Source organism: Eubalaena glacialis, chromosome 12 (genome assembly GCF_028564815.1).
Source record: "Eubalaena glacialis isolate mEubGla1 chromosome 12, mEubGla1.1.hap2.+ XY, whole genome shotgun sequence".
NCBI lineage: Eukaryota > Metazoa > Chordata > Mammalia > Artiodactyla > Balaenidae > Eubalaena > Eubalaena glacialis.
The window spans coordinates 8,996,731-9,018,677 of record NC_083727.1 but is presented as its reverse complement, the minus strand read 5'-3'; the positions used below and the strand labels follow the sequence as shown (position 1 = coordinate 9,018,677).

Genomic DNA, 21,947 nt, shown 5'->3' with positions numbered 1-21,947 from the left:
CCACGGCTCTACAATTGACCCAGTTTCGTTCCTTTTTATGGCTGAGTAATATTCCATTGTATATATATGCCACATCTTCTTTATCCATTCATCTCTCGATGGACACTTAGGTTGCTTCCATGTCCTGGCTATTGTAAATAGTGCTGCAATGAACATTGGGGTGCATGTGTCTTTTTGAATTATGGTTTTCTCTGGGTATATGCCCAGTAGTGGGATTGCTGTAGACCCTTGCTTCTAATGATCAGTTCTTAGGAGCAGATAAGACAATGAGAAGTAAGTTCCCACGTGTGATGCAACAAGTGGGCTGGGAAGGCGCGAGCCCTCCTTCAAATGATGGGGGTGGGGCGGTCCTGGGAAGGCAGCATGGGGAGAGAACTGAGCCGCTCATGGAAGCGGCTTATTGCACGGAAGATGAGTCAGCAGGACATGACTGTCCAGGAGCTGTCAAAACCACAGGCCGAGAGATGTTGCTAACATGAACCGTCATCAACTGTCATCATGCTTAAGGGAAAGTCAAGACTGAGATTTTCCTGCCTTGGAAGAAAGAGTAGGCAGTTAGAGTTGTTGACACTGAATTCTTCCATATTCACTGTACTATGTACGTCAGTTTTTCTTTTTAAGAAATCTTCCACTTAGGAGGGTTATGGAACAAATGTTTGTATCCCCTCAAAGTTCAATATGTTGAAGTTGTAACCCCCAGCATGGCTGTATTAGGAGCAAGGAAGTAATTACGGCTCAGTGAGATCGTAAGTGTGGGCCCTGATCTGACAGGGTTATGTCCTTGTGAGAAGAGACAGGAGAGAGCTCGTGCTCTTTCTCTTCTCTCCAGCACACACTAGGGCAAGGCCAGGTGAGGACACAGCAGGAGGGTGGCTGTCTGCAAGCCAGGAAGAGAGCCCTCACCAGAAACTAAATTGGCCAGAACCTGCATCTTGGACTTTTAGCTTCTAGAACTGTGAGGAAATGGACTTCTATTGCGTAAGCCTCTCGCTCTGCGTTTTGTTGTGGCAGCCCCAGGTAAGACAGTAGGCTGGGGGAACTGGAATAAGTTGTTTCTGTTTCTTAACTCAGTGCTCAGCTGGAGCATGAGTCCTCAGTGTTAGCCATTACTGATTATTATTAATAAGATAGGCAAGGAAATCACGAGAGTGTATCTACAAAATGCTAGATGAATGTCAGTTGCTGAATTGGGAAGTGAGTTCACGTCTCTTGGAACAGACAGCTGATTTCCTAGGGTATCACAGCATTTGCAGATGGGCCTCTTGAGTTGTTGTGGTCAACTCTGAAAAACAGCTGTGAGTGGGAGTCAGCAAGCTGCAGACTGGTGGGCTTGACTTTGGTCCAGTTCTAGAAGGTAATTATTTAAAAGGATGGTTTGTTGGCCCTTAGAAAATGAAGTGAACATTAGATATGAGCAGCGTTTTTCTAAGAATAAGTGGTGTCAGGCCAATCTTATTTCTAACATCCTGATCCTTTTTGAAGCAAGGCAGGGTTTCAAATACATATATCCTCATTTACCCATGGGTCAAATTTCCCAATTAAATGAAATTACTGGGGTATACTGTGGACATAGCATAACTGGATTTTAGAAGGTTTTAAAATAAGAACAAAGTTGATAAATGTGGGCTGAGTGTCTCTGTGGTTTGAGACTACAGATGGTGGTCTATTAGCATCTGAGTATCTCTGTGGTTAGAGAGACTACAGCTGGCGGCCCACTTGCATCCGACCTCAGCTGTTCACTATATCCCTATCACATTCATCAGTGCATGATACACCAACATTGGAGGTCCCACATTGGGGTCAGGTCATGCTGGGTTCTTATCAGTAGTTCCTGAGAGAATCAGGTAACGTCTTTAGGCCTCAGTTTCCTAGCTATAAATGAGGACAAAGACCACTGATAACTCATCAAGTTGTTAAGAGAATTCACTGGCTCAGGCCTTAGGCTTTGCAGGTGCTCAGCAATTGCTGGTTATCCTCACTGAAGAGCATGAACCTGAGTGGACAGCTGAGGGGACGACCTGAAAATGGAATAATGGGCCCAATGGGTTGAAGCTGCCAAAGGACGAACTCACTCTCAGGCTGATACAGGCCTCACCTGATACATGTTCCCTTCTGAGCTTAGCGAGGGAGCTTGCCAAACAGCAGCATGCTCAGAGGAGGGGAACCTGGAGGTGGACGTGGAGGAGTGTCCTGTGAGGGATGGCTGATGATCAGACCAGCTTCCTCCGAGCCCCAGAATACATGGGTCCCCTCCCTTGGTCACAGACACCTCACAGCACCCATCCGTTTCCTTTCCCATCACAGTGATGACTGTGGAATTATTTGGTTATTCTTCGTTCGCTGGCTGTGTCCTCCACTAGAAGGTTAGTCCCAGGAGGACAGGGACTTGCCCATGTATTCACCTTGTGTTTCTAGAGCGGAGAGGCGTGCCCGGCCCACACTGAGAGCTCAGTTAATGTTGGAAGAACAAATAAGTGAGGATAAGAGTGATTGAAGTGATGCTGGGCCGCAGCTCAAGGGAGGACCAACTTCCTGGAGAAGTTACCAGGAGGCAGTTTGGGCCTCAAAGATGTCACCTCTTTTAAAACCTGCAGTCATCGGAAAACAGCAAGGGATCTGTGGGGATGTCTCAGGGAGGTGAGGTGGCTGGCACAGTCCTCAGAGCAGGCATTTCTATATCAGATAATCCTGCTTCAGTTGGGTGGTACAAACCGGCTGCCTCTGGGCAAATGCCGCCAGCAAATGTGTTTGCTTTCACCCTCAGAGTTTAAAATCTTTTTTGAATTAGTTTCGAACATTTTAGAATCGGAAGGATATCACACGAAAAGTCATATTTGAAGTCAGGCGCTCTCAAAGCGCTGAGTGGCAGCTGCCCCTTTAGACACTGCTGCCCCCTGTCCGCAGAGCTACTGGCGTTTGTGTTCCCTGGTCTTGTCAGGAAGCACCCTCTCCTCCCCACTCCAGAGTGTGTGAAAAAAACTCGAGAAATAGTCTTTCGTCATTCCTAGGGTTCGGGCTGTTGCTTTGCCCTGCCTCCACCTCACATCCTTCCTGAGGGACAGCGCTTGCACAGCGGACGGAAAATCTGCACGCTATGGTAGCTGTAATTCAGAAAAGGTTTGCGGGAGAAGCTACCGGAAAGAGCTGGGAAGGCTCTCCTGTCGTCATCACTTGGGGGTGTCAGAGGTTTGCCCTGGCTTTTAACATCTTTGGGGTCACAAACCTCTTTGGGAATATGAAAACTTATAGATCCTTCCCCCAGAAAAATGCAGACACCAAGGGGTCTTTCAGACAACGGCAGGGCATTCATGGACTCCCACGGCCTTTCTCATGCCCTGATGCAGGAGGGTGATTGAATTAACGTGCTGTCCCCTCGGCTAGGGACAAGGAGTGAGAGGTCCTTCATTCATTCTCTTGTGAACCCTAGTCTGACCCCCGCCCGCCCCACCCCCGTCCCAGGGCGGCCTCGGGGCTCCCGGGGGCGCAGGGGAGGTGGACGCGCCGCTGGGCCCCTGCCCGCGGCCTCAAAGCCCGGCCAGCCCGGCCGGCGCCCCCTCCCCCGGCCCCTCCCCCCCCGCCGCGCGAGCCGCTTCCGCGCACGTGACCGCGGCCGAGCATCGGGCTCTGACGAGTTGCAGGGAGCCGGCTGCTCCCGGCCCGCCGTCGCTCCGGCTCCGGCTCCGGCTCTGGCTGCGGCTGCGGCTGCGGCTGCGGCTGCCGCGGCTGCTGTGCCCCGAGCCCGCCCGGCGCAGAGGGCCGGGGCCCCGCGATGGAACCGTGAGTGCAGGCCCGGGCGGCGCGTGACGGGGTGCGGGGCGGGGGTCCCCCGGGGGGCCCGGGCCCGGACTTGGGGCTCCCGCGTCCCGCTCCCGGGAGCCCTGCCGCGGGGTCCCCCCGCCCACGTGGAGCTCGGGGCGCAGCCGGGGCTTCGTGGGGGTGACTCGGCTCAGGGGCCCCTCCACGGGCCTGCCGGCCCGGCCGGAGTTAACAGCGGAGACGGGGTCAGGGATCCAGGGCGGGCCTTGGCCCGAGTGCATCTCAGGAAGGCCCTGCGAGGCCAGCACTGGCCCTGCTCGTTCCCGGAGAACCGGGTGATCCCCGTCCTTCCCCAGGGCAGCTCCAAGGAGATGGCTGAGGAGTGGCTTGTCCCTCCCGGAGCCCCCGCCCGGCCTCCCCGCTGGAAAGGTGGTGACCCCCTGCTCCGGGCAGTGGCCCTGTTCGTCACCTCTTATGAAAAGCGCCCTGAGCGCCCTACTGCTTTTTGTGATGGAGCCCAGCGCCAGGTAGAGAGAGGCGCTCTCCATTGGCTTTCTGATGATTTTGCCACGTTGGGAGCCTGCTGCAGCCTCTTTAGATCTCGGGGATACCGAGGTTTATGAGTTTTACAATATGCGGACTTCAGACCTATTATTTCTGTGAAGTTCAGGGGTTTTAATGAGGAAAAACCTGTCCAGGGCCCCATGGACGCCATCCCTAAAGCTTGCTTTTGATGCAACAGAGTCACCTGGGTGCCCCTCAGGGGACATCCGGAAAAGGAGGAGAGAGAATTAAAAAGAAGTTTAGCACTTGAGTTGCAAAAGGTGGTGAGAAGGGTTGCTGGGAGTCTCCGCAGCGTGTAGCAGTGTCTGTGACCAGAGGTTTGGCGGGCAGGTTCCCACAACTGAAGGCCTTAAGACGGGACTGTGTGAGTTTCTCTGTGCATTTGAGGTTTTAGAGGTTTGCAGTAGACCCCTCTGATTTCTCTGAGTGTGGACATAGAGACGCAAGATCTGGGCGTGTTGCCTGAATGCAAACACGTGTGGTGGAAGGAAAGGTTTTTCCTCCTGCTTCTGTAGAAGTTTCGGACTTGATCACTTTAACGCAACATAGGAAAGCTGACTTGCACAAAATGTCAGTCCCAGATGGGTGTTATAGAGGTCTTTCTTTTAATTAAACCCTAGACAGAGGTAGGCTAGCAGTACTGCCTCTGTCCAGCTCCGGCGGCGCCATTCATTTGTGGTATATGTGAATAGCACCGCTGGGAATGCTGCGTGAAATTGTGACCTTGTGGCGGAGTGACACGTAGCATGTTTAGGAGGTCCTCGCATTCCGAGTCTCCTTGGGCCCGCACTGCAGGGCAGCCGGGGTGGCGTGTGGTGGCGTGATCTCCCCAGGACGTGGAGAGGCAGAGAGTTTGAAGCCGTGTGGGTGGTAGCTGACTGCAGTCCATGTCTCCTGCGGGAGTCCTGTGCTCTGTTACTTGACAACCAAGTAGACCAGGCTGAGCCAGTAACTAACGGAGGAGCTATAAAACCACAGTTTGAATGAAGGACTTGAGTGGAGTCTTCGAGTTGCTCTCCCCGTGGAGGGTAGGCCGTGCAGATGCTCTCCTGTGGAGCAAGGGGCCGGGGGTGTGCTTATCTGGAGGTCAGCCAGCGACCATCGTCCAGCACTCAGAACAGCATGGACCTGCAAATCACAAAAAGTCTTTGGCAGCCAATAAACATCCTACCAAAACAAAAAAAAAAGCCTGAAAATCTGAAGCGTGTACGGGACTTCAGTGCCTGGTAGGGTCAAAGTGCTCTTGTTGGCAGATGTGACACGGAGTCCCGTGGCGACAAAGGTGAGAAGTGACAGGAGCGGGAAGAGAAGCCAGGAGAAAGAACGGGCTGGGGGAGATTGGAAGAGAATAGAGTGGCCTGCAGGAGCATGCTTAGGGGCTGGGGGATTCATGCAGGTCTGTTGCACTGACCTCCCTGTTCGGGTGCAGCCCAGCCTATTCTTTTCAAGAGGGCAGGAGAGATTGCCACCAAAACCAGTCAGAAAAAAAGAGTTCCCAGTTCTAAAAACTTTATGCTTAAGTTTCCTGCAAACTCCATTCCTTTTCTGATGATGCCAGAGAAGCAAGAGACGCTGAGAGTTCAGGGCAGGGAGGATGGGGTAGGGCGTGTCTCAATCAGTTGCTAAATGTGACTAACAGAACACCTGTTTGAGCTGTTCCTGCGTGGTCCCTGCTTGGCCGAGATTTCTCAGGTTATTTGTTTCTTTGCTGTCAACTAACATTTCTCTGCAAACTTCAATCAGGTTGCCTCTTGTGTGTGTCTTGATTGGTATTTACAGCCAGTTTTTAAAGAGTGTGTTTTACATGTCTCCTTCATCCTGGGTGCATTTAAGTGCAGAAATGTGTTGTTTAGACTTCTTTTCTGCAGCAGCGAAGGGGTGGCACAAATGAGCACAGTGGAGTCCTGCTGTGGTTGCTGTGGCCCAGGCCTTCTGAGTGTCCTGGTGCTTGAGGAGACAGCAGACCTGGGTCAGAATCCTGGTCCTGCAGCCGTAGAGTTGTTTAGGATTGCGTCCCTTAGGATAATTTTTCTTCTGAGCCAGAAGGATCTCTAAAGCTAATGAAAGATGACATAGCGTTTACCGTGTACCAGGTACTGCTGTGGCACTTCATGTACGTCATTTCACGTAAGCCTCATAACCACCCTTCCCATGGAGAAGTTTCTCTTATCCCAGTGTTACAGATGAGAAAACGGGGGTGCAGAGAAGTCAAGTGCGTTTCTCCAGGTCATGGCTAGTAAGTCACAGAAGATGGAAGCCCGGCAGTGGGCTCCAGGGCCCACAGTCTTGAGGTCGATATACTCCCCTGCCTCAGTAACAGCTGGCCCTGACTGAGTGTTAGCAAGGTTCCCTTGTCATAACCCGCTTCATTGTCACAGCAGCCCTCGGTGGTGGGGTCCCTCAGTTTCCTGAATTTTACAGTTCAGGAACCAGAGGCCCCGGGAGGTGACGTTGTTCCCCCCAGGTCACGCTGCTGGTCAGTGGTGGCAGGGGCCTTCCAGCCCAGGCAGTCGGCCTCCAGAGCCCGAGTTCTTAACCAGCGGGCCGTGCTGCCCAGCATGTGGCCGGCTTCTTTGTTCTGTTTGCCATGGGAAGGGTATTCGATGACCTGACCAACGCGCTCCTGGCTGTGAGTCACTGGGCTTGCGGCCTGGCAAGGATACACATGAGTTCGTGGTTCCTTGAGGAGCTTAGACCATCGTTCATTAAAATACTTTTTGAGGTCGTTGGGCCTTGAATGTTTGTATAATGACTTTTTTGAATAACTAAAGATAATTTTTCTGTGATATATTCAAGTGGGTTGATTGAAATTTCAGAATTCCTATTCTGTCCTTCTTCTCAGAGTTTCTCCCTCGCAAACCCCATTAAATGGTGGGTTATTTAAAAAGGAAAGTTTGGTGAGGGGGCCAAAGAGTGAGAGAGTGGTGGGCCTCCTTTCCACCCCTGACCTTGTGGTTTCAAATCCCACCTCTGTCTCCTGCTGACCGGGACCTCAGCGGGTGTATACTTTCCCCAGCCTCTATTTTCCCATATATAAAATGGGCTGATGATACCTGCCTCACAGGGAAGCACCTGGCTGGGTACCAAGTAGGTGCATAGGGAACACTGACCCCTCCTGCCGTTTCCTGCAGTTGGTTGGGTTCTGAACCAGAGGAGGGGACATTTTACACAGTGGATCATCAGGGATATCGACTGGATGAAAACTGAGATTAAAAAAAAAAGGGGGACAGGGGAAAAGCACAACCATTACTATTAATAACTGACACGATTGAGTTCTTCCTCTGTGCTTACTACACTGTTCTAAGTGTTTCATTTTTCATCTGTGCTCCCACTGGTCCTGTGGGTGTCATTCTGCCTGTCTCTGGTTTGCAGACGAGGATGCTGACATCCTGAGAAGTTACCTGGTTGCCCAGGGAAGTGGGGGAGCCAGGATTTGAACCCAGCCTGACGGGCACCAGGCCAGTGCTCTGGGCCCCAGGAGACAAATGATTTTTATACAGATTGTGAGAAAAATAAAATCCTAACTAAAACTTGAGAACAGACTGAGAGATCAAAAATCCCTTTCCACTGCCCAGACTCTAATTTTTTAATTCTAAAGTGGGAAATCTGGGTATGAGGTGAGCAAACAGCAAAATTTGTAATCTCGAAACTGTTTCAGTCTTACCTGCCTGCTGTACCGTGACTTGATGAGCTGAGACAAAATATGTAATTCTGTGGTGTCATGAAGATGCGTCAAAATTGGACAAGATCCATGATGGCATTTTTCTGGGAAAGAAGTCTTCAGATTGAATATCTGTCAGTGCTTGCTTTGGTTTTAAAAAAAAAAAACCAAAAAACACAACGTGATTCTGAGACCCCTGCAGCCCCTGGTGCTGTTTTCTCCTGCCCGGCTGCATGCTGGTTGTCCCTGGGGCTCCATCAAAGGCAGAGGTTGTGGTGCTGGTTTCCTCCCATCCTGCTCTCCGCATCGCTTAGAGATGCACCTCGAGGCGTTTTCTCGCCTTCTCTGCTCACCGGAGTTCTGTCCATTTCATGGTCATTCTGCTCCAGGCCCATAAAGAGGCTCATCGAGTGCTTGCCTCCCCTACAGTTTCTTTCTAGTGCTGCTTTATTAACTCCTATGAGACCTGCGTGGGAGGGAGAAGTGCTTAGTGGGAAAAGGAGTGTTGGCTGCGGCCTGTCGGGAGTGCTCGATGGCCCTAATGGGGACACGGGCTTTCCCGCTGGCCGGTGAAGGAAGGGGCGTCTGACCAAAGGTGTGACCTCAGTGGGAGGTCAGGGGTCTGGTTTCTGATGCGTCACACTTGAGATGCCTACCAGATAGCCAAGTGGAGATGTCAAGTAGGCTTTTCATGGAAGTCCAGAGTCCAGCTGGGCTGAGATACGAATGTGGAATTGCTCGCATGTGCATTGTCTCTAAAGCCTGAAACAGGATGAGATCACCTGGGGAGTGAGAGTAGAGAAGAGAGGCCTAGAGCAGCATCATGCCAAGGAGCCCCAGTAAGGTGAAGATGGTGCTCGCCTATGGAGAGCCCTACAGAATAGTTTTCCAGTCATTCTGTCATGGGAATTGATGGCTCCAAAGATTCACCTTCCTTGGAAGCGGTCTCTTGGAAGTGGTTATGAATATGCATCATGGAGGGAAGGCAGGGCTTACAGTGATTTGGATTAAAGCTGCAATTTTGGGCGTTGACTTTCCAAGAAATGTGTTTTTAGTTTCTCTAGGAAATGTGTCTGTGATATTGTAAATTACCCATGAAAATTGAGATTAATTTAGAAGGAACCTAAAGAGTACAAGCTGGTGCCAAGGCGACAGTCTGTTCCATTGCATTTGAAAGGTCTTCCAAGGGCACGGGGGCTCCAAAGAGACCAGAATTTTCGAGTGTGTGTTTTAGATGCCTGAGTGTGGAAAGATCCATGGACCTGGAGAGGAAGACTGATGTATGGGACCCATCAAGAGAAGAAAAAGAGAGACACTGATCATGAGCTGGCAGGGTTTTGTAGGAAGTCTTCCTGCCGTGGTTATCTAGGTAGAAGATTGCATCGGCAGCTGTGCTTGACCTGGCCAGGTTGCATGGGGAAATGGGGAGCCCTTTCCCTGCTCCCTAGCATCTCACCACCAATTTGAGGGAACTACATGAACACTTTGGAGAAAACTAATAAAAGTTGAGTTGAATAGATGTTTTCTGAGTGCACACCACGTGTCTGTCTGGTGTCCATGTGGGTAGATTGATGCTTTATTTTCAAGCGCTAAGCTATGTTGTGCAGGCCACACATGTTGTAGTGGTTTAAAGGCCTGGGCAGCCATGAGAGGTGGAGAAGCGAGGGAAAGCTTCATGGAGAAGGTGGGACACACAGGTGAGCCATGAATGCTGGGTCTGATTTGGATAGTTTGGTAGGGAGAAGAGAGAGCATTTCAGATCAGGAGAGCAGTACCTAAATGGGCTAGTCTAGACCCAGGCTTGACCACGGTGGGAAGCTTTATAGAATTTAAGCCCTAAGCCCTGGAGTCTGACGCTTGTGTTTGAATGCAGCCTCTGCTTTGAGATCTAGGGTAGGTCACCTACCTTGCTGAGCCCGAGCTTTCTCATCTGTGACATGGGGCTGTTAGCAGTCCCTACCTGAGAAGGCAGCTGCGGTGACTAAGGAGGTAGTGATTCTCGCAGGGTACATGCAGGACGGTGGGAATTTAGAGGTGGATTTGGGGGCCTCGAAGGCCATAGGAAGGCATTTAAACTCAGTCGAGTTGCTCTCTGTGTCGGGGTAGCATGTTAACAGTGCCGTAATACCCGCACAGGAAGGCACACCTGGAAGGCTGCTGCAGGGGCTGAGTGGGAGGTGATGAGGGCCTGGACTACGGGACTGGTGTGCTGGGGGTGGAGAGAAGAGAGGCGTCACCTCTTCCGGGCTGGCCGTGTGGGATGAATGAGAGACGGACGTGGGAGGTGACTCCAGGGTTTCCTGATGTGGGGATGGAGAAAGGGGAGAGGCCGGAAATGGGCAGTGGAAGCAGGTTTTTCGTTTATGTTATTTTGTTTTTTAATGGGTTCAGTCTTAAACCTATTGACCGTGACGGGATGTAGGACTCCTAAGGGAAAGTGTCCTGGGAGCCACGAGTTTTGAGTGGGGTCGGGGCAGGCAGGACGCTGGGGATGGTCCTGGAGGCGGAAGGACCGTTAACGAGGAGGCAGGAGATCCACGGGTGTTGGAGGGTCCGCAGTGTGGGGTCCTGACTCTGGGCTGGAGAGTTCCCAGAAGGGGATGGGCGACTGTAGAGGAGGAGATGAGGGTGGCTCGGAGCCCCCTGGGTGGTCGGCCGCGTCCCTTTTCTGCATCGCAGTCTGGCCTCTGAGCAGAGGTGCTCCTCCCGCTGGTGGCCGGATCACAGGGCGTGAGGGCTGTCTGCTCACGGGGACTCGCCCGGCTGTGGGCTGCTGTAGGTTGGCTGGACTGTTCTGCAGGGAGGTGCGATGGGCCGCAGGCAGAGGAGCCGCTGGGTGCCGCGTCGGGGCAGGAAGCCGGGAGGCGGCGAGCGTGAGACGCCGGGCGAAGCCCGCGGGGGCGGCCGGGCTGGTCTCCGTGACTCCTCGCCGCCTCGGCTTCTCCAGCCGTCCCGGCGGCGCCCGGGAGTTTTGTGACTGTGGTCAGCCGTGTGGGCCTGTGATTTGTCGGGAATCAGGTGCGGTGCCCGAGGTGCCGGCCGTCTCTGGGTTCTCGGCGAACCGCTTCAGAGCTTTCGGTGACGCGTCGTGAGCAGGCCGGTGGAGAGGGAGGCGTCGCCAGCTGGGTCCTGCAGTCTGGGCGCTGGCCCCCGGCCCGGGACGCCGGGGCTGCAGCGTCCCCCCGGCGTGAGGCTGCCTGAGGAGGTGTCCTGCCGCTCGGGAGACGGGGACAGAGGAAACGAGGCCCGTGGCCCACCATGTCCCCAGCGAGCCCTGGTCAGCGGGGCTGGTTGTGCGGTGACACCTGCTCACGCGGGGGCTTGTTTTGCCGCCTTCGTGTCTCTTTTTGTCCAGTTGGGTGAGGCTTGATTGCCGAAGCAGGAACGGTTCTCATAAATTGGATTGAAGTGGAAGTTTTAAGGAAGGGGAAACGACAGATCTTTATTGAGTTCCCGAGGAGAAAATTGGAAAAATACCCTGGGTGGTTCGTGTGCTGCAGGCGTTTGATCTTGTGCTGTCATCTTTCTGAAACCTCTTTCTTCAGCGTTCCTTCTCACCTGCTGAGTAGCTGTGCTTTTATAGTAAATCATTGATAATGCGTTTTGTTGATAATGTTTTAAAAATCAAATTTTAGATATAACTTTTCTTATTCTGTTTTCCTCTGATTCCAAGCCCTCTGTTCTCTGCTTTCACCTCTGCTGGGGAGCCCCTGGTGCCCCTCAGAGCCCCAGGGTCACCCCGGGAGCAGCCCGGGGGGGGGGGGGCGCCATGAATGACTTTGTGTAATTTTTTAAAACAACTGTCGATTTACAGAAGAGTGGCAAAGACAGTACCGAGTGTTTCTGCACGCCCTTCACGGGGCTTCCCTCGTGTCGGTGTGCAGAGCCCGTGGCACGTTTGTCAGCGCTCAGGTCGGCATCGGGGCAGTGCTGTCCACACCTGACCGTGTTTGCACGTCCCCGGCATCTCGTCCGTTTAGCTTCATGCGCTGTTGCCCCATGTGGAGATGCGCAGCTACGAGGAAGGCTTCCCTCTGCAGGGTGTGCTGAGGCCTCTCATGGGAGGGGGAGGAGGGGACAGGGAAGCGACACAGGAGCCCTTCCTCGTGCCAGCCCTGCACGCCACCCGGCTTCCACAGAGGCCCTCCTGGGGTGGGGGGGTCCGCTCGCTTCCGTCCTGCTTCCCAGAGCCTCCTTCCGGCAGCGCCGGGACCGCCGAGGGCAGAGCTGTGGCATCTAGGGCAAGAGTCCTGCCGTCTCTAGACCTCGGGCTCCCTGTGTGCAAATCTAAGGAGCCGGACTTCCTCCCTGACGTGATTTCTGGCTCTAATAGTGTAAGGCTTTGGGCCTCTTAGGATCTTCAGGGTCCAAAATCTGAGTTGGGATCAGGCCACTTAATTCACGAGCTCTCGCTCCCCACGCACAGCGGGGTCATTGGTGGTCCAGCCTTCAGACCTGAGTCCCAGAGGGAAAGACACTGGTTGCTTTATTTCTTCGCTGGTCCCGTCACCCAGTGAAGCACGGGGGTGCCGATCTGAAAGTCCACTCACCCGGGCCTGGCAGGAGAGCGCTGACTCAGTGTCAGCAAAGCCACGTCAGAGAGACTCAGGGCCACCTTTGCCCTGAGATGCCGCCCAGCTGGTTTCCAGCTCGGGAAGGGCTGCCTTGGCCGTGTAAGGGAGAGGGTGTGCGTGTACACACGGCCGTGAACTTGATACCGCAAGAGCAAACAGCCTTCCCTCCCTTTCCGGTTCAGAGCCCGATTCTCCCCCTCCCGGTGGGGGGCTGTTGTCACCTTCCTGAGAGGCAGGCACGAGAAATTCCTCCTGCCCACTCAGCTCCCCAGACCAGGAAGTGCTGGGCACAGAAAAGGACATCGGGAGCAAAGCAAGACAGAAAGCCCCCCTGGCTCTCATCTCTCGGGGTTCTGGGTCTCCTTGGCGGGCTACAGGGTGGGGGGGCCAGCCTCCCCTTGGTCTCGGGGGAATCGGAGCTGGGCCTGGGCCTGCGTTCCAGCCTGTCTGGGGCTGCCTTTGGGGGCAGCGTTGAGGACCTGCCACTCTCCAGCGTTTATGTCTGTCCTTCACAGACTTCCCTTTTGTTTCCCGGCTCCTGGTGTAGGGAGTTCTAGAAGAGAAGTGAGACCTACCCCACCACCATTTTCTTCTGACCAAAGAAGGAAGTGGGGATGAATCGGAGGGAGCTGATGCTAGGGTGTTAGGACGGACCCTCTGAATCGCTTTCATATCGGTGTCACTCGCAGAAAACCGCAGCAGCTTGTGGAGTTGCATCAAAAGCAGACCCCAAGTGAAGGCCAGGCTGAGCTTCACCACGACGGGTGAGGCCAGTGAGGGGTCTTAGGTTGTGAGGAGCCCTGGGCAGGAAACACAAAGCTGGGGGCTGGCGGGAAGATCGGCTAGGACACATGATTCCGGGGCGCCCGGAACCCCCAGTCCGGGCTTGACTGTGGCATCTGCGTGTGAGGAGTTAGGGCCCTCCCTGCGCCTGGACTCTGCTCTAGCTGCTGAAAACGGGGGTGTGGAGGGGTTCAGCCCTGCTCTGTGGCCTGGCGAACGTGCCCCGAGTGGGCTTTGAAGCGCCTTCTCCTGCCACGAGGGTGGGGTTTGCCTGGCCCCCTGCGGCACGGGGTGGCAGGGCTCTCCCCATGGAGTGCCAGGCCCAGAACATACTGGAATGGCCCCCACCCCAGCAGTGGTCACTGGTTATTTAGGTGCTTTTGTCAGCCGAGTCACCTGGTTTGAGAATAGGTCCTCCTCTGAGGCGAGGGCTCGCAGGTGGGGGAGGCCCTCGCCCTGCCGCCCCTCACCCTGGCTTCTCCCCGCAGGCTGGCGCCCATGAGGCTGTACACGCTCTCCAAGCGCCACTTCGTCCTCGTGTTCGTCGTCTTCTTCGTCTGTTTCGGCCTGACCGTCTTCGTCGGGATCAGAGGTGAGCAGTTTTCCGTTTGCTTTTTTAATTGAAATGTAGTTGGTTTACAATGTTGTGTTAGTTTCCGCTGTACATCAAAGTGATTCAGTTATATACATATATTCTTTTTCATATTCTTCTCCATTGTGGTTTATTACAGGATATTGAATATAGTTCCCTGTGCTGTACAGTAGGACTTTGTTGTTTATCCATTTTATATGTAATAGTTTGCATCTGCTAATCCCAAACTCCCAATCCAACCCTCTCACGCCTCCTCTCCACCTTGGCAACCACAAGTCTGTTCTCTATGTCTGCGACTGTTTTTGTTTTGTAAGTTAAGTTCATTTGTGTTATATGTTAGATTCCACATATAAGTGATAGCATATGGTCGTTGTCTTTCTCTTTCTGACTTCATTTAGTATGATAATCTCTAGGTCCATCCATGTAGCTGCAAATGGCATTATTTCATTCTTTTTTATGGCTGAGTAGTATTCCATTGTATGTATGTTCCACACCTTCTTTATCCGTTCATCTGTCATTGGACATTTAGGTTGTTTCCAGGTCCTGGCTATTGTAAATAGTGCTGCTATGAACATAGGGGTGCATATATCTTTTTGAATTATAGTTTTGTCCGGATATAAGCATAGGAGTGGGATTGCTGGATCATAGGACAACTCTGTTTTTAGTTTTTGAGAAACCTCCGTACTGTTCTCCATAGTGGCTGCACCAATTTACATTCCCACCAACAGTGTAGGTTCCCTTTTCTCCACACCCTCTCCAGCATTTGTTATTTGTAGATTTTTTAAATGATGGCCATTCTGACTGGTATGAAGTGGTACATCATTGTAGTTTTGATGTTCATTTCTCTAATAATTAGCAATGTTGAGCATCTTTTCATGTGCCTATTGGCCGTCTGTATGTCTTCTTTGGAGAAATGTCTATTTAAGTCTTGTGCCCATTTATTGATTGGGGTTTTTTTGTTGTTGTTATTGAGTTGTATGAACTGTTTGTATATTTTGGAAATTAAGACCTTGTCAGTCACATCATTTGCAAATATTTTCTCCTAGTTCATAGGTTGTCTTTTCATCTTGTTTATGGTTTCCTTTGCTGTGCAAAAGCTTATAAGTTTAATTAGGTCCCATTTGTTTATTTTTAATTTTATTTCTATTGCCTTGGGAGACTGGCCTAAGAAAACATTGCTACAATTTATGTCAGAGAATGTTTTGCCTATATTCTCTTCTAGGAGTTTTATGGTGTCATGTCTTATATTTAAGTCTTTAAGGCATTTTGAGTTTATTTTTGTGTATGGTTTGAGGGTGTGTTCTAACTTTATTGATTTACATGCAGCTGTCCAACTTTCCCAGCACCACTTGCTGAATAGGCTGTCTTTTCTCCATTGTATGTACTTGCCTCCCTTGTCAAAGATCAATTGACCATAGGTGTATGGGTTTATTTTTGGGCTCTTTATTCTGTCCCATTGATCCATATGTCTGTTTTTGTGCCAATACCATGCTATTTTGGTTACTGTAGCTTTATAGTATTGTCTGAAGTCTAGGAGGGTTATGCCACCAGCTTTCTTCTTTTTTCTCAGGATTGCTTTGGCAATTCTGGGTCTTTTATGGTTCCATATAAATTTTAGGATTATTTGTCCTAGTTCTGTGAAAAATGTTATGGGTAATTTGATAGGGATAGCATTAAATCAGTAGATTGCTTTGAGTAGTATGGCCATGTTAACAATATTAATTCTCCTAATCCAAGAACATGGGATATTTTTCCATTTCTTTAAATCATCTTCAGTTGCCTTTATCAATGTTTATAGCTCTCAGGGTACAAGTCTTTTACCTCCTTGGTCAGGTTTATTCCTGACTATTTTTTTTAAAATTAATTAATTAATTAATTGATTTTTATTTTATTTTTGGCTGCATTGGGTCTTCGTTGCTGTGCATGGGCTTTCTCTAGTTGTGGCGAGCGGGGGCTACTCTTCGTTGTGGTGTGCGGGCTTCTCATTGGGGTGGCTTCTCTTGTTGCGGAGCATGGGCTCTAGGCATGCAGACTTCAGTAGTAGTGGCACGCGGGCTCAGTAGTTGTGGCTCGAGGGCTCTAGAGTGCAGGCTCTGTAGTTGTGGCGCATGGGCTTAGTTGCTCCGCGGCATGTGGGCTCTTCCTGGAGCAGGGATCTAACCCGTGTCCCCTGCATTGGCAGGCGGATTGTTAACCGCTGCGCCACCAGGGAAGTCCTGTATTTTATTTTTTTGATGTGATTTTAAAAGGGATTGTTTTTTTACTTTCCCTTTCTGATATTTTATTGTTAGTGTAAATAAATGCAACCAATTTCTGTATGTTAATCTTGTATCCTGCTACCTTGCTGAATTCGTTTATCAGTTCTAATAGTTTTTGCGTGGAATCTTTGGGGTTTTCTATAAATAGCATTATGTCATCTGCATATAATGACAGTTTTACCTCTTCCCTTCCAATTTGGATACGCTTTATTTCTTTTTCTTGTCCAGTTGCTGTGGCTAGGACTTTCAGTACTCTGTTGAATAGAGGTGGTGAGAGTGGGCATCCTTGTCTTGCTCCAGATTTTAGCGGGAAGGCTTTCAGCTTTTCACTGTTGAGTATTGTGTTGGCTGTGGGTTTGTCATAAATAGCTTTTATTATGTTGAGATAGGTTCCCTCTTTACCCACTTTGATAAGAGTTTTTATCATGAATGGATGTTGAATTTTCTCAAATGCTTTTTCTGCATCTGTTGAGATGATCATGTGGTTTTTGTCTTTTGTTGATGTGGAGTATCACAATGATTTGTGTATATTGAACCATCCTTGTTACCCTGGGATGAATCTCACTTGGTCATGGTGTATGATCTTTTTTATATATTGTTACATTTGGTTTGCTAATATTTTGTTGAGAATTTTTGCATCTATATTCATCAAAGATATTGGCCTGTAATTTTCTTTTTTGGTGGTGTCTTTGTCCGGTTTTGGTATCACGGTGGTGGTGTCTTCATAGAATGACTTTGGGACTGTTCCCTTAGGTGAGGAACAGTTTTTGACCATCTTATCATTTATGGTTACCTTGGTGCAGTGCCATTCAGCCTGGCCCAGCTGTACCCACTTGCTCTCACCCCCTAACGGCCCCATCATGGAGGGTGGCAGACGGAGGGTTGACCCTGGTCCTGCCCTGCACAGCAGCCAGGGCCTACACTCAGCTTGGCAGCGCCAGGCGGCCTTGACCATGTACCCTGTGTTGAAAGAGTTGTGTTCAGGACCTGCCTGGGTGCTGGGGAATCCAGAATGTGCTGGCTGATTGGGGAGCCGGGCCGTATAAATGGTTCCAGTGCAGCAGATTCTGGGGAGGGGGTGAGATAGCGGTGAGCACGGGCAGGGATGGCTGCTGTGGCGATGCCCGGAGCAGGAGGTAGTCTGCAGGTGCTGTTTGAGGGGAAGAGCCACCCATCACCATCTGAGCTTCGAAAATGCCTCTGAAATCATCCAGTCCAGCCCCCTTTCACACAGATGGGAAACGGAGAACCAAAGTCAGGTTTCCAGAAACCCAGGTCTCTTCAGTCCAGGGGTAGGAGATCAGGAGCCTGCTTAGTCTGTTCCTCCTGCCCTCCTAAATACCTTTTTCAGTGAGGGTAGTTTATTTAACTACAGCACTTAACATTAAAGTGTGAATGACAATTGGGCTTAACCTGTCCCAGAGGCAGTTGTGCCTCAAAAGCCTGGTTTCTTGACCTGAACTGAAGCTTAGGTAGTGAATGGGCTGAGGAAGCTGGGGGAGAGGGTGGTTATTTAGGTGCCATTTGCCTCCTGCTGATGAAGATGAGGATGGTGACAACAGCAGTTGTGTCCAGCCTCTCCTTTTTCTCCCCGTGAATTCACCAAGGAATCCCGATTACATGAGTCATAGCACGAGACACCTTGGTTATCTTACTTGATTTTCACAACTGTCCTTTAAGATTGGTAGGGAGGCGTTAGTATTCTCCTGGGTCTCCAGTCTCACAGCACTTCAGCCCACTCTTGTTTCCTTAAGCACCAACATCCATGATTATATGAAACCTTCTCCACCTTTGCAGAAATGAAAAGTGTTGCACCAAGGCTGAGATGAAAAAGACCATGTTAGGATTTCCATATCCGTTTCCTTCTGTAGAGCACTAGCGTTAGCAGGTTCTCCAGAGAAACAGACCAATATGTATATATGGAACAGAACCAGATCTGTTTATATAGATTCAGGTACATAGTTTTATTGTAAGGAGTTGGCTCACGTGATTATGAACGCTGAGAAGTCCCCAGATCTGCATTCAGCAAGCTGGAGACTCAGGATTGCCAGTGGTGTAAGTTCCAGTCTGAGCCCAAGTCCATCCAAATGCAGGAGAAGACTGATGTCCCTGCTTGAAGACAGTCAGGGAAGGAGAGCAAATTCTTCCTCACTCACTCAGCCTTTTTGCTGTATTCAGGCCTTCAGTGAATTGGCTGAGGCCTACCCACACTGGGGAGGGAAGCCCGCTTTACTCAGCTACCCATTCAAATGTTCGTCTCATCCAGAAACCCTCAGTGCACAATTAGAATAATGTTTAACCAGATATCTGGGCACACCGTGGAGCATAAACCTCACAAGTCCACCCCCTGTCAACTTGGCATCCATGCACATCTCCGTAAACCATACCTGATCTCCAAATAAAGACAATAACAAGGTCATTGTTCCTTCTGACATGATAACAACTACCCTGCATATAACCCAAAACTCACTACCCCTTCCGCAGGAGAGCAGGTAGGGTCCTTGCGTGATGTTTACTCTTCTTCGTATCCTGTAACTTAAATACTGTGATATAAAGTCAATAATACAGCTTCTGTTACTTGATAAGGGAATAAGAGAGGGAAGAAAACAAAGGTATTTGCTTAGTATATGTATTTATGCACACAGACATACTCATGACAAAGTAAGGAGGAAATATTCATGACAGTTAAAAAGTCCTTGTGTCTGTAACTAGTCAAGTGCTCATAGCTGCTATTTATAACTACCTTATTCCATGACCTGTTCCACATTTCATTTGCCTTCAGCAAGCACCTCAGTTGGTCGTGGTTCTTTACCTGGTGGGATGACCCAAACCTTCACTCCTGAAGAGTCTGGGCCATTAGTATTCCTGCCTGAATTGGGTTGTTGTAGTTCTCCATTGACCTTAATCCCAGGGCCTGGTAATACTGAGAGATGCCCTAAGCAATCTCCTTAGATGTACTCCTCCCTGCCTCCAGTGTGGAGTAGGGGTGCACTTCCCCCTTGGTGGTCAGGGTCAGTCACCCCGGCCCGCGCAGGAACTCCCTGCTTTGCCTGTCGATTCTGAGGCATGAGGAGCCCACGGTAGCTGGGTGGCAGCATTAATTCCAGTTCAGTGTCTCCAGGTGGAAGCATTCCTCCCTGTGGAACTAAGACCTCTAGGCTGGCAGAGCATCGGGCTGTGGGAGCAGCAAGCAAAAATATTGCTAGTGGGTCGCCTGGGTAATGGTAGTGCCATGCCCATTTCCACTCCTTGATTCCTGGACCTATGTATACCTACCGGCTACGGGAGAATTGGCTCCATGTAATTGGACACCAAATCCATACCCAGAGTGTCTGTTGCAGTCAGGACAGGACACTGCCCCTTCCACGATGGAAGTGGTCCAGTGTGATCAACCTGCCGCCAGGTCGCTGGCTGATGGCCGCGGGGAAGGGTGTGATGTCGGGCTCAGTGCTGATCTCTGCTGCTGGCAGGTTGGGCCCTCAGCGGTGGCCATAGCCAGGTCGGCCTTGATGAGTGACATCCACATTGCCCAGCCCACGTGTCACCTCCATCCCTGCTGCCGTGGCCCCTTTGTTCACGAGCCCATTGGGTGATGACAGGGTGGATACCGATCCACAGAGTGGATCATTCTCTCCACGTGATGACTAAGGTCCTCTTCTGCTGAGGTCACCCTTTGGCGAGGTCACCCTTTGCTGAGGTCACCCTTTGGTGAGCATTCACGTGGGACACAAACATCTTCACCTTTTTTGCCCATTCATAGAGGTCGAGCCACATACCTCTTCCCCAGATTTCTTTGTCACCAGTTTTCCAATCACGTTCCTTCTGAGTATCTGACCATCCAGCAAGCCAGTGGCCACAGCCCAAGAACTGGTAAACAGTTGCACATCAGGCCATTTCTCCCTCCAGGCAACCTGAACAGCCAGGCGCAGAGCTCCAGGTTCTGCCCACTGCGGGGATTTCCGTCACCTTGTCCTTCAGGGGTGTCCACGGAGGGGCTGTGGCTCTGCAGCTGTCCACTGGGGGGCGGCATCCACACATCGGGCCGAACCCAGGCCCCGTCTTCTCTTCCCCGGCCGCTCATCGCGGGGAGCTCCCCGTGAGGCCATAGGTGCGGGCTGGGAGGAGGAGACAGTGTCGCGGGATTGGGGGCCGCGGCATTGGGGCCACTTGCTCGTGTGACTTGAGCCTTCCAAGGGCCTGCTCGGGCGGATCACGTATGTACCGCTTCCATTCGATGGTGGAGTGCTGCTGTGCACGCCCTGTGTTATGGCTGATGGATCAGGTAACACCCAGGTCCTGATGGGCAGCTCAGGTCACATGGTGACTTGTTGGTCCGTGGTTAAGCATTCAGTCTGTTTCGGGCCAAGAGCTGTTTCTCAAAAGGAGAGTGGTTGTCTCTGGAGGATGGCAGGGCTTTGCTCCGAAACCCGAAGGGCGTGCACTGAGGTTCATCCACCAGAGGCTCCAGACAGCATCCCTGTGTGCCGTTGGTGCTTCAGGCACCGCTGGATCTGCCGGATCACGGGACCCGAGCGGAGACCAGCTCCCGTGGTGGCCTGACCCGTGAGGAGCCTCCTCTTGTTCTGGGCCCCACTCCAACCCGGCAGCTTTTCGGGTCACTAGGTAGATAGGCCAGAGTGTCACACCCAGATTAGGAGCATGTCGCCTCCGAAATCCAAAAGGGGCCCACTAAGCATTGTATCTCCGTTTTGGTTGTAGGAGGGACCAGATACAGCAACTTATCTCTCACCTCAGAAGGGATCTCTCGACATGGCTCTCACCACTGGACCCCTAGCAATTTCACTGAGGTAGAAGGCACATGAATCTTAATTGGATTTATTTCCCACCCTCTGACGCCAAATGTTTTACCAGTAAGTGCAGAGTAGCTGCTACTTTTTGCTCAGTAGGTCCAGTCAGCATGATCTCATCAATGTAATGGGCCAGTGTGATGGCGTGTGGAAGGGAAAGATGATCGAGATCTCTGTGAGCTAAATCGTGACATGGGGCTGGAGAGTTGATACAGCTTGAGGTAGGGCAGTGAAGGTGTGGTGTAGTGCTGGCCTTGCCAGCAGGAAGCAAACTGCTTCTGGTGGACCTCACTGTCAGGGATGGAGAGAGGGGCGTTTGCCTGACCAGTAGCTGCATCTCAGGCACCAGAGGATGTGTGGACTTGCTCAAGCAGTGGAGCCCCATCTGGTACAGCAGCCTCAATTGGAATCACCCCCTGCTTCAGCTTCTGCACAGGCCAAATAGGTGAGTCGACTGGGGATGTGGTGGGCATCTTTCAGGCCCTTGATGGTAGCACTAATGTCTGCAATCCCTCCAGGAATGCGATATTGTTTTGGTTTAGTATTTTCATAGGTAGAGGCAGTTCTAGTGCTTTTTCCACCATAATAGCCCTCACTCCACAAGTCAGGGAACCAATGTGGCGGTCTGACAGCTGCTGAGTATTTTGATTCAAATTATGCATTATGGAACTGGGGAATTAACCATAGGATGGGTCTGGGGACCCACTGCGCCCATGGTGACACATACCTGAGCTAAAGCCCCGCTGATCACCTGGGCTCCATAGGCCCCTCCTCCGGTAGACCCCAGTGACGTTTCGGATCTCCTGAAATTAGTGTCAGGTCAGAGCCAGTGTCCAGTCGTTCCGAAAACGTCTGATTTTCTTCCCTTGATGCATTTGTCCTGGTAAAAGGCTATAGGTTTCTTTGGGCGAATGATGGACAGTATAAATGCTCGGCAGCGTACTGGGGTGC

General features: G+C 51.2%; 1 protein-coding gene across 4 annotated transcripts in view; it reads left to right on the top strand.

Moving 5' to 3' along the window:
* TMEM181 (transmembrane protein 181) overlaps positions 1–21,947 on the top strand; it is a 73,380-nt gene that overhangs the window by 18,277 nt on the left and 33,156 nt on the right. For 2 of the 4 annotated variants that reach the window (XM_061207075.1, XM_061207078.1), the window contains exon 2: positions 13,827–13,930. In XM_061207075.1, the coding sequence (XP_061063058.1) occupies positions 13,827–13,930 (104 nt within the window). Of the gene's footprint in view, positions 1–3,670; positions 3,778–12,871; positions 13,320–13,826; positions 13,931–21,947 lie in introns of those variants that run through there. The other 2 variants (XM_061207076.1, XM_061207077.1) reach the window with 2 other exon arrangements.